Below are 15,976 nucleotides of genomic sequence, written 5' to 3'. Positions count from 1 at the left end.
AAGAAAGAATAGAAATACACTACAGAAGTGCAGCGATACTAAGACGCAACCAAAACATAATTATCTAGCAAGTTCACAGAAGTGAGCATTCAAGAACCGTTCCAATTCACGAACACCATTTGTGGCAACAACACATTTTGGAAGTCCATCACATGTTCCATTCTTGAAAGAACGGACGTTTCCCCTTGAACGTGATGTAGCTGAATAACGCAACAGTGATCCATTTCTGGCTTTCCTATCTTGAGAGCTTGCATTCATCTCCGCCATAATATCAATTCACTACTGAAGTATTTGCAACAAAATCTAAATGAGTAGTCCGCATGTTGTTTTCTTCTGAGTGATCTTATGCAACAACCCGACGCCGCTGCAGCCGAGTGTCCATAGTGTAGCTGCTGTGAACTGGATGTTGCTGGTGGAATCCGTGCGGCGGCAGTCGCATTCAGCTGAGGGCGGAATGCGAAAACGTCCGTTGACCATGCACTGGGTGCACTTTAAAGAACCCCAGGTGCTTGATGTTATTCTGCAACCCCACACTATGGCGTCCATCAAAATCAAATTGCTGCTTTGGCACGTAGAACATCAGAGTTTAGTTTCACTTCTTTTGCAAACGCAATTTACGCCTTCAAACCGCGATTGCATGTCTCGCCCAGTCCTAGCATGAACAGTGTGTACCTTCCGAATCCAGAAGGGGGAGTAGCCATTAGTAAAAACGGTGGGGGCGCGTAGGTGCACATTGCAGAGACGCCAGCGCCACTACGCTGGCGGCGGCAGCCAGCGATGCTAGAGCCATGATAATGTAACGATTCTATTTCAACTCTATTCCTTTGGGACTGCGTCAGTGTGTCTGAGTGAGACTTAGACTACGGCAGCACCGGCAACAGCCGGTCCCTAAAGGTCGCTTATAAGAAAGGAATAGAATCCAGCGAAAGGAATCCTTACGTTGTGCCCGACGATCATGCCATCCGATGTCGGAACTTATGCTCACACTATTTATGTTCTCAATCCCCCCATCCCCCCGAAGCATAAACTGAGTGACCTGCTTTCCATCTCATTTTTTTCTCGCTTTTCTTGCTGAAGAGATAGGCGCTGACGCCAAATGCGCACTGTTTAGAGTCTTGCTCTCAACACTTCCTTTCAGGGCCGGTATTCGAGAAATGGTTCTTGCTCTAGAACAGTTCGTAATACAGCAGGCAACTTAATCTTGCTTCCATGAAAATTTTTACCGAGAACGGATGGCCAATTTGGCAAACAGTATTTAAGAACGAAAAGCTCCATGAATACAGCCCAAGATTCGCGGCCTATCACGACGAGCAATTGCTAGATTTCGTTACAACGCTCACCCAATGGAATCGTGGAGTCATGCTCCGTACACATCGAGCGGCGTAGGTTTCCAGATGGCAGCATCACATTAAGCGTGAAGTGGGTAAAACAAACGATGGCTATTGGTTATAGTGTCAACCATATGATGTGAACCAAAAAGTTTGTAATGAAGCATGGAGATTAAAAGAGGAATATCGCTAATAAATAAAAGCATGGGTAAGTTCAATTCGTTGATGTTAACGCGAGATGTGCAAAGCGGCACGAATAGACACATGGTGTTGCAAACGTTCACAAAAATGAAAATCGTGTGTCCCGAGTACGCTCATTCCTTTGGTTATTATAGTTTTGCGCATATATGCTTGATTATTGCAACCTGCTCATGTTCGCATTGCAGAGAATCGCAGCATAAAAGAAGGCAAATTGTTTCTTTTTGCTAGGTAGAAACATCACATCTAGACCATGGAAGGACGGTGTAACGAATGTTGGAGGGGCAGCGACCACTTCTACTTCTACTACGACCACTTCTACTACGACGAATAGGACAACTACAACGTCTACGCCAACTAGCACTACGACTACGTCGACCACTACGACTACTACGACTACTACGTCAACAACTACTACCTCGACCACGACTACAACAAGTACTACTACGTCTACCACAACCACTACGACTACCAGTACCACCACAACAACGACGACTACTTCAACCACGACTACTACGACGACAACATGTAGGTGTCATCTAATGTCTGTCTGTAATGTCTAATGTAGTGCTGCCATCTGCCATCTCTTTTTAGGAGTTCATTTTATTCATCAGTACCTAACGGCGCTCTTTGCGAATTTCATTAAGCGGCACTATCGGGGGTTAGTCAAATCTCCTTCACCAATAGAGCAGAGCATATAAGGGGGCACTGTTCGGAATGCAACGTCCATGTTTGCTTGAGTTCAGTCTCGGACACTCAGGAGGGCGTCTCTGGACGCACGTGCGAACTGAGAAAGGGCAGCGCCGTTGCAGAGCTCTGAGAGAATATTTCTAATAATAACGTTTCAACGGGGAACACGGGAATTGATGGGATATCACGGGAATTTATGGGATATGTTATCAGCTTGGATGTGAAAGACAATGTTTTGAAGGTTCACATTTGCTGTTTTTTTTCATTCTTGATGAAATTAATCTTGTCTTTTTTTCCCGTTCGCACTTATTCTATGTCAGCAAGGGTGTTATACGGGGAGGGAGCGAGAATACTTTATTCGTATTCACCCTCCTGGAACCCGTTAAGCAGTGAAGGCGTGCATTCGCCAGATAGACACCGGGACAAACCATTGAGGAAAGAAAAAGATTCGTAGGGCGCATGGGAGGCACGGCTAAGTCACAATTAGGGGCATACTGATGGATTAATAAAAATAAAGTGTTAATGCACCCCGTCCTCAATAGCAGTTGTGGGCACAAGTTTTGAGGAAGGCAATTACTTAGAAAAATTACGGCTGAACTCATCTCGCGGTGATGGTCGACGGTAGGCTAATAGCAGTTGAGCAATGTAGCGACGGAACGTATTCCCGAATTCATGTTTATTTGCGCACTACGACATAGTAGCAAACGTTTGGCGATGTTAGCAAATTTTTTACGAAGTGTAGCTTAGTTTTGTGGCGAAGAAGACGCTATAGGCACTTGCCTACTGCGTCCATGTCTCGATACACCAATAAACATCCTGTAATTAGATTTGCTTGTTTGTTTACAAACATGGCAGCATTATGCGGGATGTAAATGGGTAATATTTCCACTGTCTTTTGGTCGTTTATATTTAGGAAGTGTTGGCAATGGTATATACCTGTTCTATCTTTTTTAGATCGACCAATGGACCCAACTTACGTTCGAAGGGGTGAGTCGAGTTTCTGTAAAATTTTTTGAGGTAAGAGTGTTTGCTTTATAAAAAAAAATTGGACCCAATCCAAGCTGTGAGAGTAGTTGGCTAGCAAAACTGTGGTATCACCTGATCCGATAGACCAGTGAGACGTAGCCTTGAACTGTGTCTTGCCCAGGCTGAGCACGGTGGCGTTGTGCAAATTGACGTTGCTCTTCCCGTTGCCGATTATCGTGTTCACGCTGCTCTTCGGGAGTCCTAATTATGCTTGGCCTTTCCGCAGCGCTAGCTGAGAAAAAATGAAATAGGTCACTCCCTCCTTCGTATACTTCAGTGGCCGCGTACCGGCAGCTGCAGCTTGTGCAACCGTAATCTTCACCGCGAAACGCTTGCAGCGAGCGCTATGCGCGAAGGCGAGCTTTCGAGTTGTTTTTTTCTGTCCCGCGTGCTGCCACGAATTCGCGGAGGCAAGCGCCATCTGATGGCACTGCAAGGAAGCCAGTGCCTTCCGCTGTGATTGGTTGAATTTTTGGCTACAGAGACGAAGAAATTCCGGGAACATTGACTTGTACGGCTTCGCTATAAAATATGGCTAACGCCTAGTACGTTAGAGAGAATATTAAGATGCAAGTTTACGCGAGATATTCCGAGCACCGATTTGCAATCTGTTCGACGTTATATTTTGCTTCAGCGCTGATTTATGCGCATAGGTAGCATTAAAATTGCATTTTGATCAGACTAATGAACCACAATAAAATGCACACTCAATAATAAGTAGGCCGTAAGGTTAGTGGCAAGGTTACAGCAGAATAAATGGGGCAGTAAGACATTGGCAAGGGCAGAAGACACTACGCGTAATCCATGTAAAAGGGCATGAAAATAATTTGGAAATAGGAAATCCGAATGCCCAGCGAAAGTAAAATCCATGCAGGAAAAGAGAAAAGACGGGGAATGCGGGAGATGGCAATTCAAGATGATGAGCAAAACGTGAACAAGGTGAATGCAGGAGCCAACGTTTCGACAAGTGGACTTGTCGCCTTGAAGAAGAGAAGTCCACTTGTCGAAACGTTGGCTCCTGCATTCACCTTGTTCACGTTTTGCTCATGCAAGAAAAGACACACACACGCACAAAACCACACAAAAATAAAAAAGCAAGAAGGCTTTGCACTCATCGCCTTCCATATTGGAGCATCGCGCACGTGGTGCACAGACCCCACAGTAATGATAGCGTGTACAAACTGTTGTGCATGAAGTGTGCCGCGAAAATACCCGAAAATTCCAACGACTGTCCACGAGCCCCTCTTCTCAGGGCATTCACTTTCCCTGCGAGCTAAAATTGCGGCAAAATCGAGATAAGCGGTGTTGCTGCCAATACTCCACGGAATTTTCGTAATTATTTTCATAGCGTTCTAGATATCCAAGGGCGATGTCGCGCAAGTTGCGTTTTAGCCACATTCATTTGAGAAACCGGAACGGCAATGACTGGCGGCAGCGGAGAAACAAGGTGAACTCACTTTGCTGCATGACTTTATTGAGAAAAAATTTTCATTTCTACATACTGCGAGTCCTTTAGGACGAATGCAAGAGCGGGGACTCGGAAACACGACAAAATAGACAGATATCATCTTCATCATAAGCCTGGTTACGCCCACTGCAGGGCAAAGGCCTCTCCCATACTTCTGCTACAACCTCGGTCATGTACTAATTGTGGCCATGTCGTCCCTGCAAACTTCTTAATCTCATCCGCCCACCTATCTTTCTGCCGCCCCCTGCTACGCTTCTCTTCCCTTGGAATCCAGTCCGTAACCCTTAATGACCATCGGTTATCTTCCCTCCTCATTACATGTCCTGCCCATGCCCATTTCTTTTTCTTGATTTCAGCACAAATATAATCACTTGGAATTCCACTTTCTACCAGCTGTCGCAAGGTAGAGGTAATTGGAGATGGTTGGTAGAGGCCTTCGTCCTGCTGTGGACACAAAAATAAGGCGATGATAATAACCAGGATGATCATGAAGGTATATACATCCCAAAGTAAGTAGAAAAACCACTAGGGCATGCAAATAACACCCTACAATTCATAGGGTCATTTGGGGAAGTCTAGATGGTGTTATGAGCTGGCTTGTTGAAACGTTAGAGCCAAAAAGCCTTGGCCATTGCTTTGAGAAAGAGTCTTCAACAAAAGCATGGTTTCATAGAAGAAGCGAGAAGACCATCTAAAGGATGAAAAATAAGCGATTTGTGTTGTTCGTGGTGTGTTCTCGTGGTCAACACATTGAGATGAATGTTTTATCACTTATGACCATAAATAACAATGTAATATTTCAATTCAATTTCCGCATAGCGCAAGTAAAACGCTATAAGAGGAAACATGGCACAGTCGTGGAATATTCTGTGCTGACGGGCATCAACGCATTTTTTTGGGGGTAAACGGAGAATGCTATGCGCTTTTGTGATACTTAGCAGGCAATACTGCAGGCACTACATGAGTGTAACTGTCATAGAAATCTCGCTCCGCGAATTTCGAGGTGCAGCGGTTTTTGAATTGTGACGCATTGTGCGGAGCATCTATTTGATGTATTAACACTGCAACTTGTGAAAACAGATTCGCGTCAAGTAACATGTTATTTGTGCACCTTTTTTCTTGCAGTATGTGGCGCACTGCCTTTATTGCGAGCACAAATGATGCAAATTGGCCGCTGCTTGAAGAGATGTGTCACTCCGCTCGTTTGGTCGTAAATAATTTACGATTTCCGAAGCATTTCGGGAAAAGAATACGCCGTATTTGGTGACATACAAGTGCAAGACCTAATTATAGATCTTTACATGACACATATCAGTAACTTTTATCGTGTCCCTGACGCACGAATTCGAAGTCGCGAATGCGAGCCAAGAGAGGAGTCTCTTTAACCTCCTTGGCGTTGCCGCCCATGAATAAAAGGGAGCGCTGCAATAAATGTTATTCAGGCTAAGATTTCTTTCTGCCTTACATTCTGCTTCTATTCTGTAGATCTGCGTGGCCTCTTGTGCCACACTTACGCCGAGGCCTTCCTCGGAGCCGAGATACCGGGCAGCTGCGATTTCGTCATGGTCGACGTACCAGTGTCCTCACCTGAGCGGCATCCCATGTACTCGTACATGGCGACGATAAAAATAAATTCAGGTATTCATTATCAGGGGCTGTGGCACAGATATTGTCATTCGTTAAGCACGTACGACACTCGAAAGAATACACAGATTAGGTATTGAACAGCTGAAACTTGATCTTTCAAGTTTCGCCACCATGAACGGATTGAAATATTCTTCTCACAACATGATGATGATGTGCCTGTTACATTCAGCCATGGAGGAAGCTGAAATATGTTGGGCCACTGGTGGCCGAACATGTGATTTCACGTCAAAGTGCCCGGTTGGTTTTAGTGTTCCCGCTCTGCAGGCATAGCCACGGCATGGCTGCGGAACAAGCGCGCACCGAATAGAAACTGCTGGCATAGCTACTTGGAACCAAACATCTCGATTCCTGCTGTGTGACCTTGACGCGAGAGGTCACGTGTTGGGCCACCACTGTGGCTTCACGGAGCATTCGCTTGCCAAGGCTGACAGCGTGACGTAATCCTCCCTCCTATAATTTTCCTTCCTCGATGCCTTCAGCTAACCAAACGCACGCATTCAAAGTCGCGCATCCGCCTGCATTTCAGCTGGGCTCGAGGAGCGCATATTAAAGCACATGAGAAGCGTACAAGACACTCCGCTCCTGCTGGTGGTCCAACGAAGCACACTTCGCGGCAGCCATTTCGAGCCGCAAGCAGTGGTCAGAGGCCTGGTCCAGAAGGTCGTCGACATGAAGGCGCACGGCATTGCGCTGAGCGATCGTCGGATCACGGACGCCGACACGGCAGTCGTCTTGGAAGACGCCAAGGTACGCTGACAGGGCTGTGGCAACGGTCACTATGCAAAACATTGTGCAGATAGCTGGCTATCCAGAACAGTTCACGGGTCCGCAGAGAGTTACGAGGTGGACCGACGCGTTAGTGTATGGCGAGTAGTAGTGAGCTCCGCCAAGCGCATCTGTGAAGGCAGCGTCAAGATGACGACTTCGGGGACGATGATTTATTGACGGCCGACGGCTTCATTTTCATTTCGTTAGTGCAGCGCGAGGTCGCTACTCGAAGATTGTGTGTTTTTTTACATAGTTGCAGATACTTGAAAGGCGTAAGGGAGAGAAATAGTGACTGTGATCGGGAAAGGAGAGGAAAAGAAAAACTGAAGAATAAATAGTTCATATCGCGTCAAGATAGGGTCAGCAGCACCCCCACGGGAATGGGAATCGTATGTGATCACGCAGTTCATAGCTGCAGGTGCGGTTGTATGGCGCGCATAGTGTCCATATTTCCTTCCTCGGCAGACAGTACCAACTAAGGTGCTGGCCGATGGTGAAGTCTACAGCCAAGCAACGGCGAAACGGGTCTTTCTTCACGTATGTTTCCTGTCTAGGGGACGCATAACTATAAATGCAGCCATGAAAGAAAAATGCATAAGGAAGCCATGGATACTGAAACAATACCATAAACGATTTAGCTTCCGCTGACCCTTGCGACAGTGCAAAATAGTGTTTCGAAGGTCGTATACGAACACTGACAACCTTCTCAGCTGCTCTCAAGGATTCCACAGGAAGGCAAAGTCCGAAAATGCTAGATGTTTTCGTGCGATGGCAATTGTGCGGATACTTCAAGCGAATTTTCACCCTCGTAGTTGCCGTGAGGTTGCGTATATATTAAGGTATATGTATCCTACACGCCATGTCATGCTATACGACAGGCGGTATATGCAGGCTATACTGCCGCACCATTCTACTAATAAAGTTGTTCATTCCGGGTCTTAGATTCATGACAAACTTGTTCCACAGAGTTTTGAAAATGACAGGGCGCAAACAAATTTTAGGAAAGAAAACATCGACGTTGGCTCTAATTAATCAACATAAACTTGTCCGTCTATGCGTCGCGTCAACACGAAAAAATTTTTATCCCCAGTTTCTCGCGAATGCTGTGTAGCTCTCTATGTAATCTAGGTACCTTGGCAAAAAGTTATACTGATATTACGCCGTGTTTCATTTACTTGTCGTAGTTAGTTCACAGTCAAGTTGTAAACATTGCAGAATTCCTCTCTTATGTTGATACATGGTCGCCCATGAAGGGAGAATGCTTACAGAAAACGACTGTAACTCTTGTTTTATCAAAAACATCCCCAAAAGATTGCATGACAATTAGCCATTTAAAAAAATAACATTACGCTAAGTTTCATCTACTTTCCATTATTATGTAGTTGACAGCGAACTTGTAAATATTGTGGAATTCCGGTCCGCTATGAATACATGGGTTTCTACAAAAGGGAAACAGGCAGCCCGATGTTTGTCCTGGAAAATAAAGCAGTAGTCCATCCAAGTTTCATTCAGCTAACTAACTAGGAAGTGTGCTCAATCGCAAATTACAAACAAACATGTTTTCCTTCGTGCGCTCCTTTGACTGCGCCCCGGTTAACGCATATTGTCTCTCGCGCCGAGGCTCGGTTTAACGACCACCTGCGTCCTATGCACACCGTTTCCACCAATGGGCGTTGTGCGCTGTGGTAACGTCATAGGCTCCTAAGCGAGTTTATAATAATAATAATAATAATAATAATAATAATAATAATAATAATAATAATAATAATAATAATAATAATAATAATAATAATAATATATTCATAGATGCCTCGATTGAGGTAAAACACACCCCAGCTTCGCTGCTTGTCCCTGATAACAAAGTGAAAAGGCTGATGAGTCTTCTGTAATAGCCTTTCAGCCATTTGCATGGCTACGAGCGAACTAGATACTGCCCGCACATATACCTTCCATCCGAAAGCCGTATTGTAGATATCTGGATGAAGAATGCACTGAAAACGAGATGATATGTCACCGCTTGATAGACAAAAAGCAAAGTACTCAGTGCCCACGGTGGCTTGTCTTGTACGACCAGCACAGTTAATACCGACAAGTAGCCTGAAAAACATCGATGCGCTGTAAGCGTATACATTGAACTCGTACATAGCTCATGTACGGAAGGTAGTTCATATTTCGATGACCTGTGAAATAGGTGAACGAGAGATGATATCGAAGAAACAGAAAACAAGCTTTGTGATTTGCGAATTCGACTCGAAGCGGAGCCTCGAGCATCACCATGATTTGACGCAAACCCTGGAAGCAACGCATTTTTTTTCAAGGCGAAAATCCAAAAGCCTGAGCTCACCCGTAACCCACACAACTACCTGTCATGGTCGGTGCATTCATTTCTCGTAGATTCATATTCATTTCGTTGATGAAGCTTTGCGTCCGCGGAACTAAACGTGTCTTTATAAGATTTTATAGCTGAAAATGTTTGCAAAACCGAAGCACGGACCGTAATGTGCCCTGTATTTGTTAGTATTACAAAGATGTAAATGTTCCTTCAGTGAAAGAGAAGCACGGTGTTGTCATCAGCAGTTTCGATGATATATTAAAGGCAGCGGAGGACTTCGATGCTTATCTGTACAGCGCCTAGGAGTGCCACCCAACCATGATTTGAAGCAGTGATGAACAGGATACCGATGTTCCACGTGTCTCTAACGATGAAGTTAGTAGGGCTTTGCAATACATTTTCTTGGAAAAACTGACAGTAAATGGAATACCAGTCTATTTAATCAAAGATGGATGGATTATTATACATGAGAAGCTTGTTCTATACCTTTATAAGCATTACCTACAGACTTTAAGTGTACCAGAAAGTTCAAAGAATGACAACGTGATACTCATCCACAAGAAATCCAGGGAAAACACGGGGAATGCGGGAAATGGATATTCAAGACGATGAGCCAACGTTTTGGCAAGTGAACGTGTCTTCTTCAAGGCGACGTATGCTTGCCTCGCCACAGTATATGTAGGGGGGTTTCTCTAAAGAGGTGGGGGTGTAAGGTGGGAGGGTGCGGTGACGAGGGAAGTTGTGTTAGCGTGTGGAATTGAGAGTAAAGGAAAGCTGCGCACAAGGCCAAGGTCAGGCACCTCCCCTGCCGCTCTGTCAACGCACGCGTGTAGGCCGGCATGTCAACCGGCGTCTGACACGCCGGCTGAAAAAAAAAAGAGGAAAGGAAAGGGAAAAAAAGAAAAAAAAGGATATGCAAAGAAATGAAACTAAGTGTTGTGCCTATAGCTTGAAATTTAGCATAGGGAATAGATTCTAAGGCTCCTTTTGAAACGTTTATGCCTATTGGTTGCAGTGTCTTGAACTTATGGATAAGGTATGATTCTCTGTATTTTCTTTTTCGTGCAGAACGAAACTTTTACTGTAAGATGTAGAGTTTACATGTTTACATGTAGAGTTACATGTTCAGGCACTTAATCTCTCCCTTATGTTCAGTTATCTCACAGTTATCCTTCACGTAGACCGGCGCATGTACCCGACTGATACGTGGTGATACCATTCCTGAGCTTGTGCAGATGAGTTTTGTGCCTTCTTTCTTCTTTTCGCCACAGTGCTCCCTTCAGTTGATAGTCGGCGTTCGTGTTATCCCCTTCTCTACTCTTGTGTCCTGCCTGCACGCCACACCTCTTTCTTGCATAATGAATCCTTACCAACTATCTCAGCTTTCTGTCGTTCTAAGCTCCCCTAACATGTCAGGCAAAAAGGGTATTGCTTTCTATGTCCACAAAAATGCGCAATTGCAAACACATTTCATCTTTATTGTAGCGTATATGTAGACGATTGGCAGCTTTTAAGCGATAAGGAACAATTTAAGGCAGAAAAATTCGCGGAAAAAAGAATACCCGTAGCTATACATAGAGCTACTTCTAAAATGCACGGCGAAGCTTATAGTAGGGGTGGGCCCACAGAAATTTGGGGCTCAACCCCTACATTCCATCTTGGCCCACCTCCAAACTTGGGGTTGGTCGACCCACCCCCAAATTTGGAGGTGGGCCAAGTTTGAATGTGGGATTGAGCCATCTGAAATCTGAGCGTGGGCCAACTTGAAATTTGAAGGTGACTCGACTTAAATTTAAGGGGTGGGCCAACGGGAAATTCGAAGGTGGCCGAGGTAAATTTGGGTGAGGGCCAATTTGGGGTTGGACCAAGTTGAAGTCTTGGATTGGGCCAAGTGAAATTTGGGGATGGGTGAACTTAAATAAGTGGTCGGGCCAACTTGAAATTTTGGGTATGGGCCAACGTGAGATTGTGGCGTGGGCCAATGTCCAACTGAACTTTGGTGAGCGTCGTTCGAGTTATCAACACTTCGTAGGCAAGGAAGCATGTACAGACATTCAGCACGTTTTCATTCACCCTTACTGAGGCGCAGTCGGGACGCAGGAGCGTGCACAACGGACGCGCGCATAACGCAGGCTTGCGATAGCGACAGCGAGGGTGACAAGGCATCGCCGTGATGATGCTCTCTCCACTAACGCAACGCATCACGTGCCACTGCTGAATCTAGTGCGCCCTTTAGACCGCCCCGCTGTGTGGAGGCGCCCTCGCGTCCGGTGTCTCGGCTCAAATGATACGATCGTAGTGAAGTGGCCGGATGCGGCAATAAAACCTGACAATTGTCAGCTACAGAGTAAGCATTCTTTGCCACTGGAAAGGCCATGGGCAGACGCACATAAGGCGAGAAACGAAAGTAAGCGAAAATAAGGGAAAATGATGACAACCGAACCAAACAAGCAATACTGGAGATTTCTCAGAATTTATGCAGCCTTTATTACAGTGAAAGCTCGTTAATTCGAACTTCAATAATTCGAATTTATGGATAATTCGAACTGTACGATTTGGTCCGGCCAAGCTCCACAGAAGTCTATGTATAAAAAAGTCCGTTAATTCGAACGCGAGAAGGTTCCCTCACGGATAATTCGAACTACGCTCGCCTGGCACACGGCCAGAGAAACGCGCCTACTGCCAACACACAAGGCTGTATTGCCTCCGAAACGGAGAGAACGGCGAGAGAAGGCAAAATCGGAAAAAAATCTAACCGACGCAGGGTCAGCCAGAAGGCAGCGGTGGCTGCCGCCTCTCCGTTCTACGTAACCTCCGAGACTTCTTGCCCGTTGCGAATCTCGGAGGCTTTGCAAATCTTGTACAGCTGCTAATGTTGTGCGGAGATGGCACGGCAAGCGCCAAAACACAGCGAATCAAGTACGTCGCAGTTGCGCTCGCAATCAAGAACCAAAGATTCAGGGCCTTCGCCACCTTCACATGTTCAGCGTCTTTGTCTCGACAGTCTTCATCGGTTGTGCACCTCTGTATTCAGCTTAGGAGGTATCGGCCATCGCGATTCATTGTGATGGTGTTAAGCCTCGGCTAACGTTCGTTTCGGTGGACATCGGTGGTGTGGCACAGTCGGACCCAGAGCTTCGACTTGAAGATGACGTGTGCCCGCGGCACACGCCATCACTTTCTGACACGCCAAATTTCTGACATGCCCCACTGCTTCCAAATCGCAGTGTACTGTTGCTCTCCTTCACTTTCGTTAGTTCGAACTTTCGTTAATTCGAACTGAAGCGGCTTCCCCTTGCGGTTTGAATTAACGAGCTTTTACTGTATTGTGTCATATCTAGTAGCGCATCGGCACGAGAAAAAGCGCATGTCAGCAGTGCTCAATTTCAATTGTATATTCGCATGCTTAATGATAAGCCAGAGAGTTGTTTTCATGGGTTTCTTTTCCGCGCCGTTCTCCGCGCTGTTGTGTTCAAAGCACTACCGCCTAAAGGGTGGCAGGCTGAGGAAGTTGTTTCATAACACTTGGTGAAGCTGCGAAAATCAGAAAAGGTGCTGCTGCTTCTTCTTCTGAAGCTTAGTCTTCGCGAACGATTTGCGAAAATCAGAAAAGGTGAAAGAAACAAGACAGACAAGGCTTCCCTTGTCTCCTGTTTTGTCGTGTTCATATTTTTGCTTTTTTAATAATTTTCACTTCGACTAGCTAGCCAACTTGATTTTACTTCTTAAGCATAGTCAGGTGTAAGAAGCATACTCTCAACAACTGTGCCTATAGCATTCATTTGTGACGTCTATATTGTGTGATACGACCACAAGCAGCATGATGTCACAGTGAGATAGTGCAAACAACATTGCACAGCCAATTCTTTTTGTCTCAAACGCAGGTCTTATCCAATGAAATTCAGTCGTACCACGGCATGATCAGATACGATGTCTTCGCTGGAAATCGTTCGGCTTTGAGGGCCATGATGCTGGGTGTGGCCAGGTAGGAAGAGCGTGTCCAAATTCGTCGTGCCCGTTCCAGTACACGGCGTCAAAACTACGAAAACTAATCAGTAAAGTGATTAGGACCTCGGCGTTTGCCATTTACTTTCACTAGCCCAATTTACAAGTCAGTTATGCATGAAATGCGAATAATTGCTGCCAGCGTAAGCATGTACATTTGTTAACTCAGTTTGGCCTGTTTTCAGAAGCGGGCGTACAGCGTCATGCCCTGCTACCACACGGGTCGTTGTGAAGTTGGCGGGAATTCATAATTCCCACATAAAGTTTATGCTAACTGCATGAATAGGAAAGCGTTAAACTTGGTCTAGGCTGTGATGCTGTAGGCGCATTGCTGCGTGAAGAAATGTAGCAGTTTTTACTTCCGCTTTGACCCATAACAATACAGACAACTGTTTAATAACGCTGCGCATGACGATTTATACACAACGAAGCTGAACATTGTCAAGGCGTTTAAAGCGGCCGCTCTCCTGACACAGATGCCCTCGCCGTTACTAGAAGCGTCCGCGAAGCTGCGCAGTTGAATGTGTGGTGAGCCGATGTAGTTTTTGTTAGTTTCTTTAACGTGAAATATGCTGAGCAGCTGTGCTAGACAATTTTGTTTGTTAATAATCCTATAACGAGTCCCCCAGACTCGTCACGCGAAAAGTGTAATGCCTTGTATCTCCACAAAAATACATAATTTGCCAAAGGATTTGATCATTCAATTGTGTAAATAATTTGAACAAAAATAATTATTACAAAAAAAGAAAGCGCATAAATAGGCCTCCCTTTCAAATGTACGGTGAAACCTATAGTAGGGGTGGGCCAATTAAAGCTTGGTGGTGGGACAACTTGAACTTTCGAGGTGGGGCAACTTAAATTTGGGGGTGGGCTAACATGATACATGAGGGTGGGCCAACTTGAAATGTGGAATGGGCCATCTGAAACTTGGGAGTGGTTCAACTTAAATTCGGGGATGGGCAACTTGAAAACTGGGGTGCGTGAGCTAAATTTTGTGGGTGCGCGAACTTGAAATTTGAGGGTAGTCCAACTTAAAAGTTGGGGCTGAGGTCGTATGACGTAAAACTATCCCAATATCTTTTTATTCCAATCCCCTGATGCCAAATTTCCGTAACCACCGACGCAAGCATCGGGTAGGCACCCGCGGGGTTGTCTGAACAAACCAATCAAACGCTCTCCTCGTTCATAGGAGGTCACTTTTGTTTGCTTGAAAAACAAATAACATTGACTACACTAAGCCGCTTGTCCTATCTAATTGGCTCACAAGAGGCGAGGAGCACGCTTTTGTGGAGAGGGATTCGATGGGGCCGAGCCAGTGCACTAAAAATAGATAACCGGATGAAGAGTGTGGTGCCGTCGTCTGCGATTGGTCCGCTCGCTCTTACTTAGCTTGCGGTGGCTCGCCGACAATCGGGGCGGCATGCAACCGAAGCTTAAGAATGACGCTAAAACGGATCTTCAGCAAAGAAGAATTGGCAGAATGAGGTCGTAAACGTGCCGAAAGTTCTCCAAAACGTTACATGGCCACGCACAAAGTTTTATTACATGCAAATAAGCCCATGCTCCCCGGTAGGTGCGAGCAGCCAGTGCCTCAGCGATCGGTGGCAGCCGTCTTTTATTCCTTTTGGAACGGGGCAGCCTGCGGCTATTCAGAAGAACATTCAGATTTGATCGGCATATTAATACATTTTTAACGCGTATACGCCACTTTGACGCCGTGAGTTGTTGGGGTTTTGTTACGTCACGTGACAGGCAGGTGAGGTAGGCGTAGCCAGAAAACGTTTGTGAAATGGCCGATGGCTAATGGAGAAAAGGCGTCGAAGGAGAAAAAACTATTTTCCTTTTGTTCGGTCAAATTATGCATAATCAGTGCGTACACGTCATATCAGATGGGGAGCTATCGCGGTTTTCGTGACATCGCGTGACAGACAGGTGAAGGGGGGTGGTCCAAAAAAGTTTTAACCAATCGTGGTGGGCTGATTGCAGAATTGGAATAGAAAAGTTGGAATAGCTCTACCTTATAGCGCCCCTGGCCATCTCGGAGATGGCCAAATGAAGTTTGAGTGTGTGCCAAATTAATTTAAGGGCGTGCCAACTGATATTTGTGGGTATGCTTTCACATACTTAGACAACTCCATTGGAGTTTGTGTTGGTTCTCTTCTTAGACATGATAGCAAATCCCTTTTATTTGCGTCATTTGTTTTTGCACCAACAGCAAACCCTCAATCACCTTCGTGTACCGAGTGTCTGGAATCAGCCGCACGTTTACACACCTGTATTTCGACAACTTCTATTCGAAGAAGATGAACGAGGAGAACTTGGTGAGTTTTTACTGTCTGTATTTTACATTTCTTTTTTTTGCAATGTCTCAAGCTGTAACCGCAGTGAACCGACTGCTGCGATAAAGTAAACAAAACAGCTATACATAGTCAAGCATCAACATATGTGTGATAGATGTCGCACTAATCTGTCACCACAGATGTTTGAATATTTGAAAAGTCATCATTTCTAAGA

At 45.4% G+C, this 15,976-nt stretch overlaps 1 protein-coding gene across 5 annotated transcripts in view; it reads left to right on the top strand.

Moving 5' to 3' along the window:
- The window catches only part of LOC135905614 (uncharacterized), a 56,679-nt gene that overhangs the window by 27,391 nt on the left and 13,312 nt on the right, over positions 1 to 15,976 (top strand). For 4 of the 5 annotated variants that reach the window (XM_065436567.1, XM_065436566.1, XM_065436570.1 and 1 more), the window contains 6 exons: positions 1,758 to 2,054; positions 3,171 to 3,203; positions 6,196 to 6,348; positions 6,884 to 7,104; positions 13,342 to 13,442; positions 15,678 to 15,783. In XM_065436567.1, coding sequence (XP_065292639.1) covers positions 1,758 to 2,054; positions 3,171 to 3,203; positions 6,196 to 6,348; positions 6,884 to 7,104; positions 13,342 to 13,442; positions 15,678 to 15,783 — 911 coding nt within the window. The remainder of the gene's footprint in view (positions 1 to 1,757; positions 2,055 to 3,170; positions 3,204 to 6,195; positions 6,349 to 6,883; positions 7,105 to 13,341; positions 13,443 to 15,677; positions 15,784 to 15,976) is intronic. The other variant, XM_065436569.1, reaches the window with a different exon arrangement.

Source organism: Dermacentor albipictus, chromosome 1 (genome assembly GCF_038994185.2).
Source record: "Dermacentor albipictus isolate Rhodes 1998 colony chromosome 1, USDA_Dalb.pri_finalv2, whole genome shotgun sequence".
Lineage (NCBI taxonomy): Eukaryota > Metazoa > Arthropoda > Arachnida > Ixodida > Ixodidae > Dermacentor > Dermacentor albipictus.
Note: the sequence above shows the minus strand (reverse complement) of the source record. Positions and strands in the feature narration are given on the sequence as shown.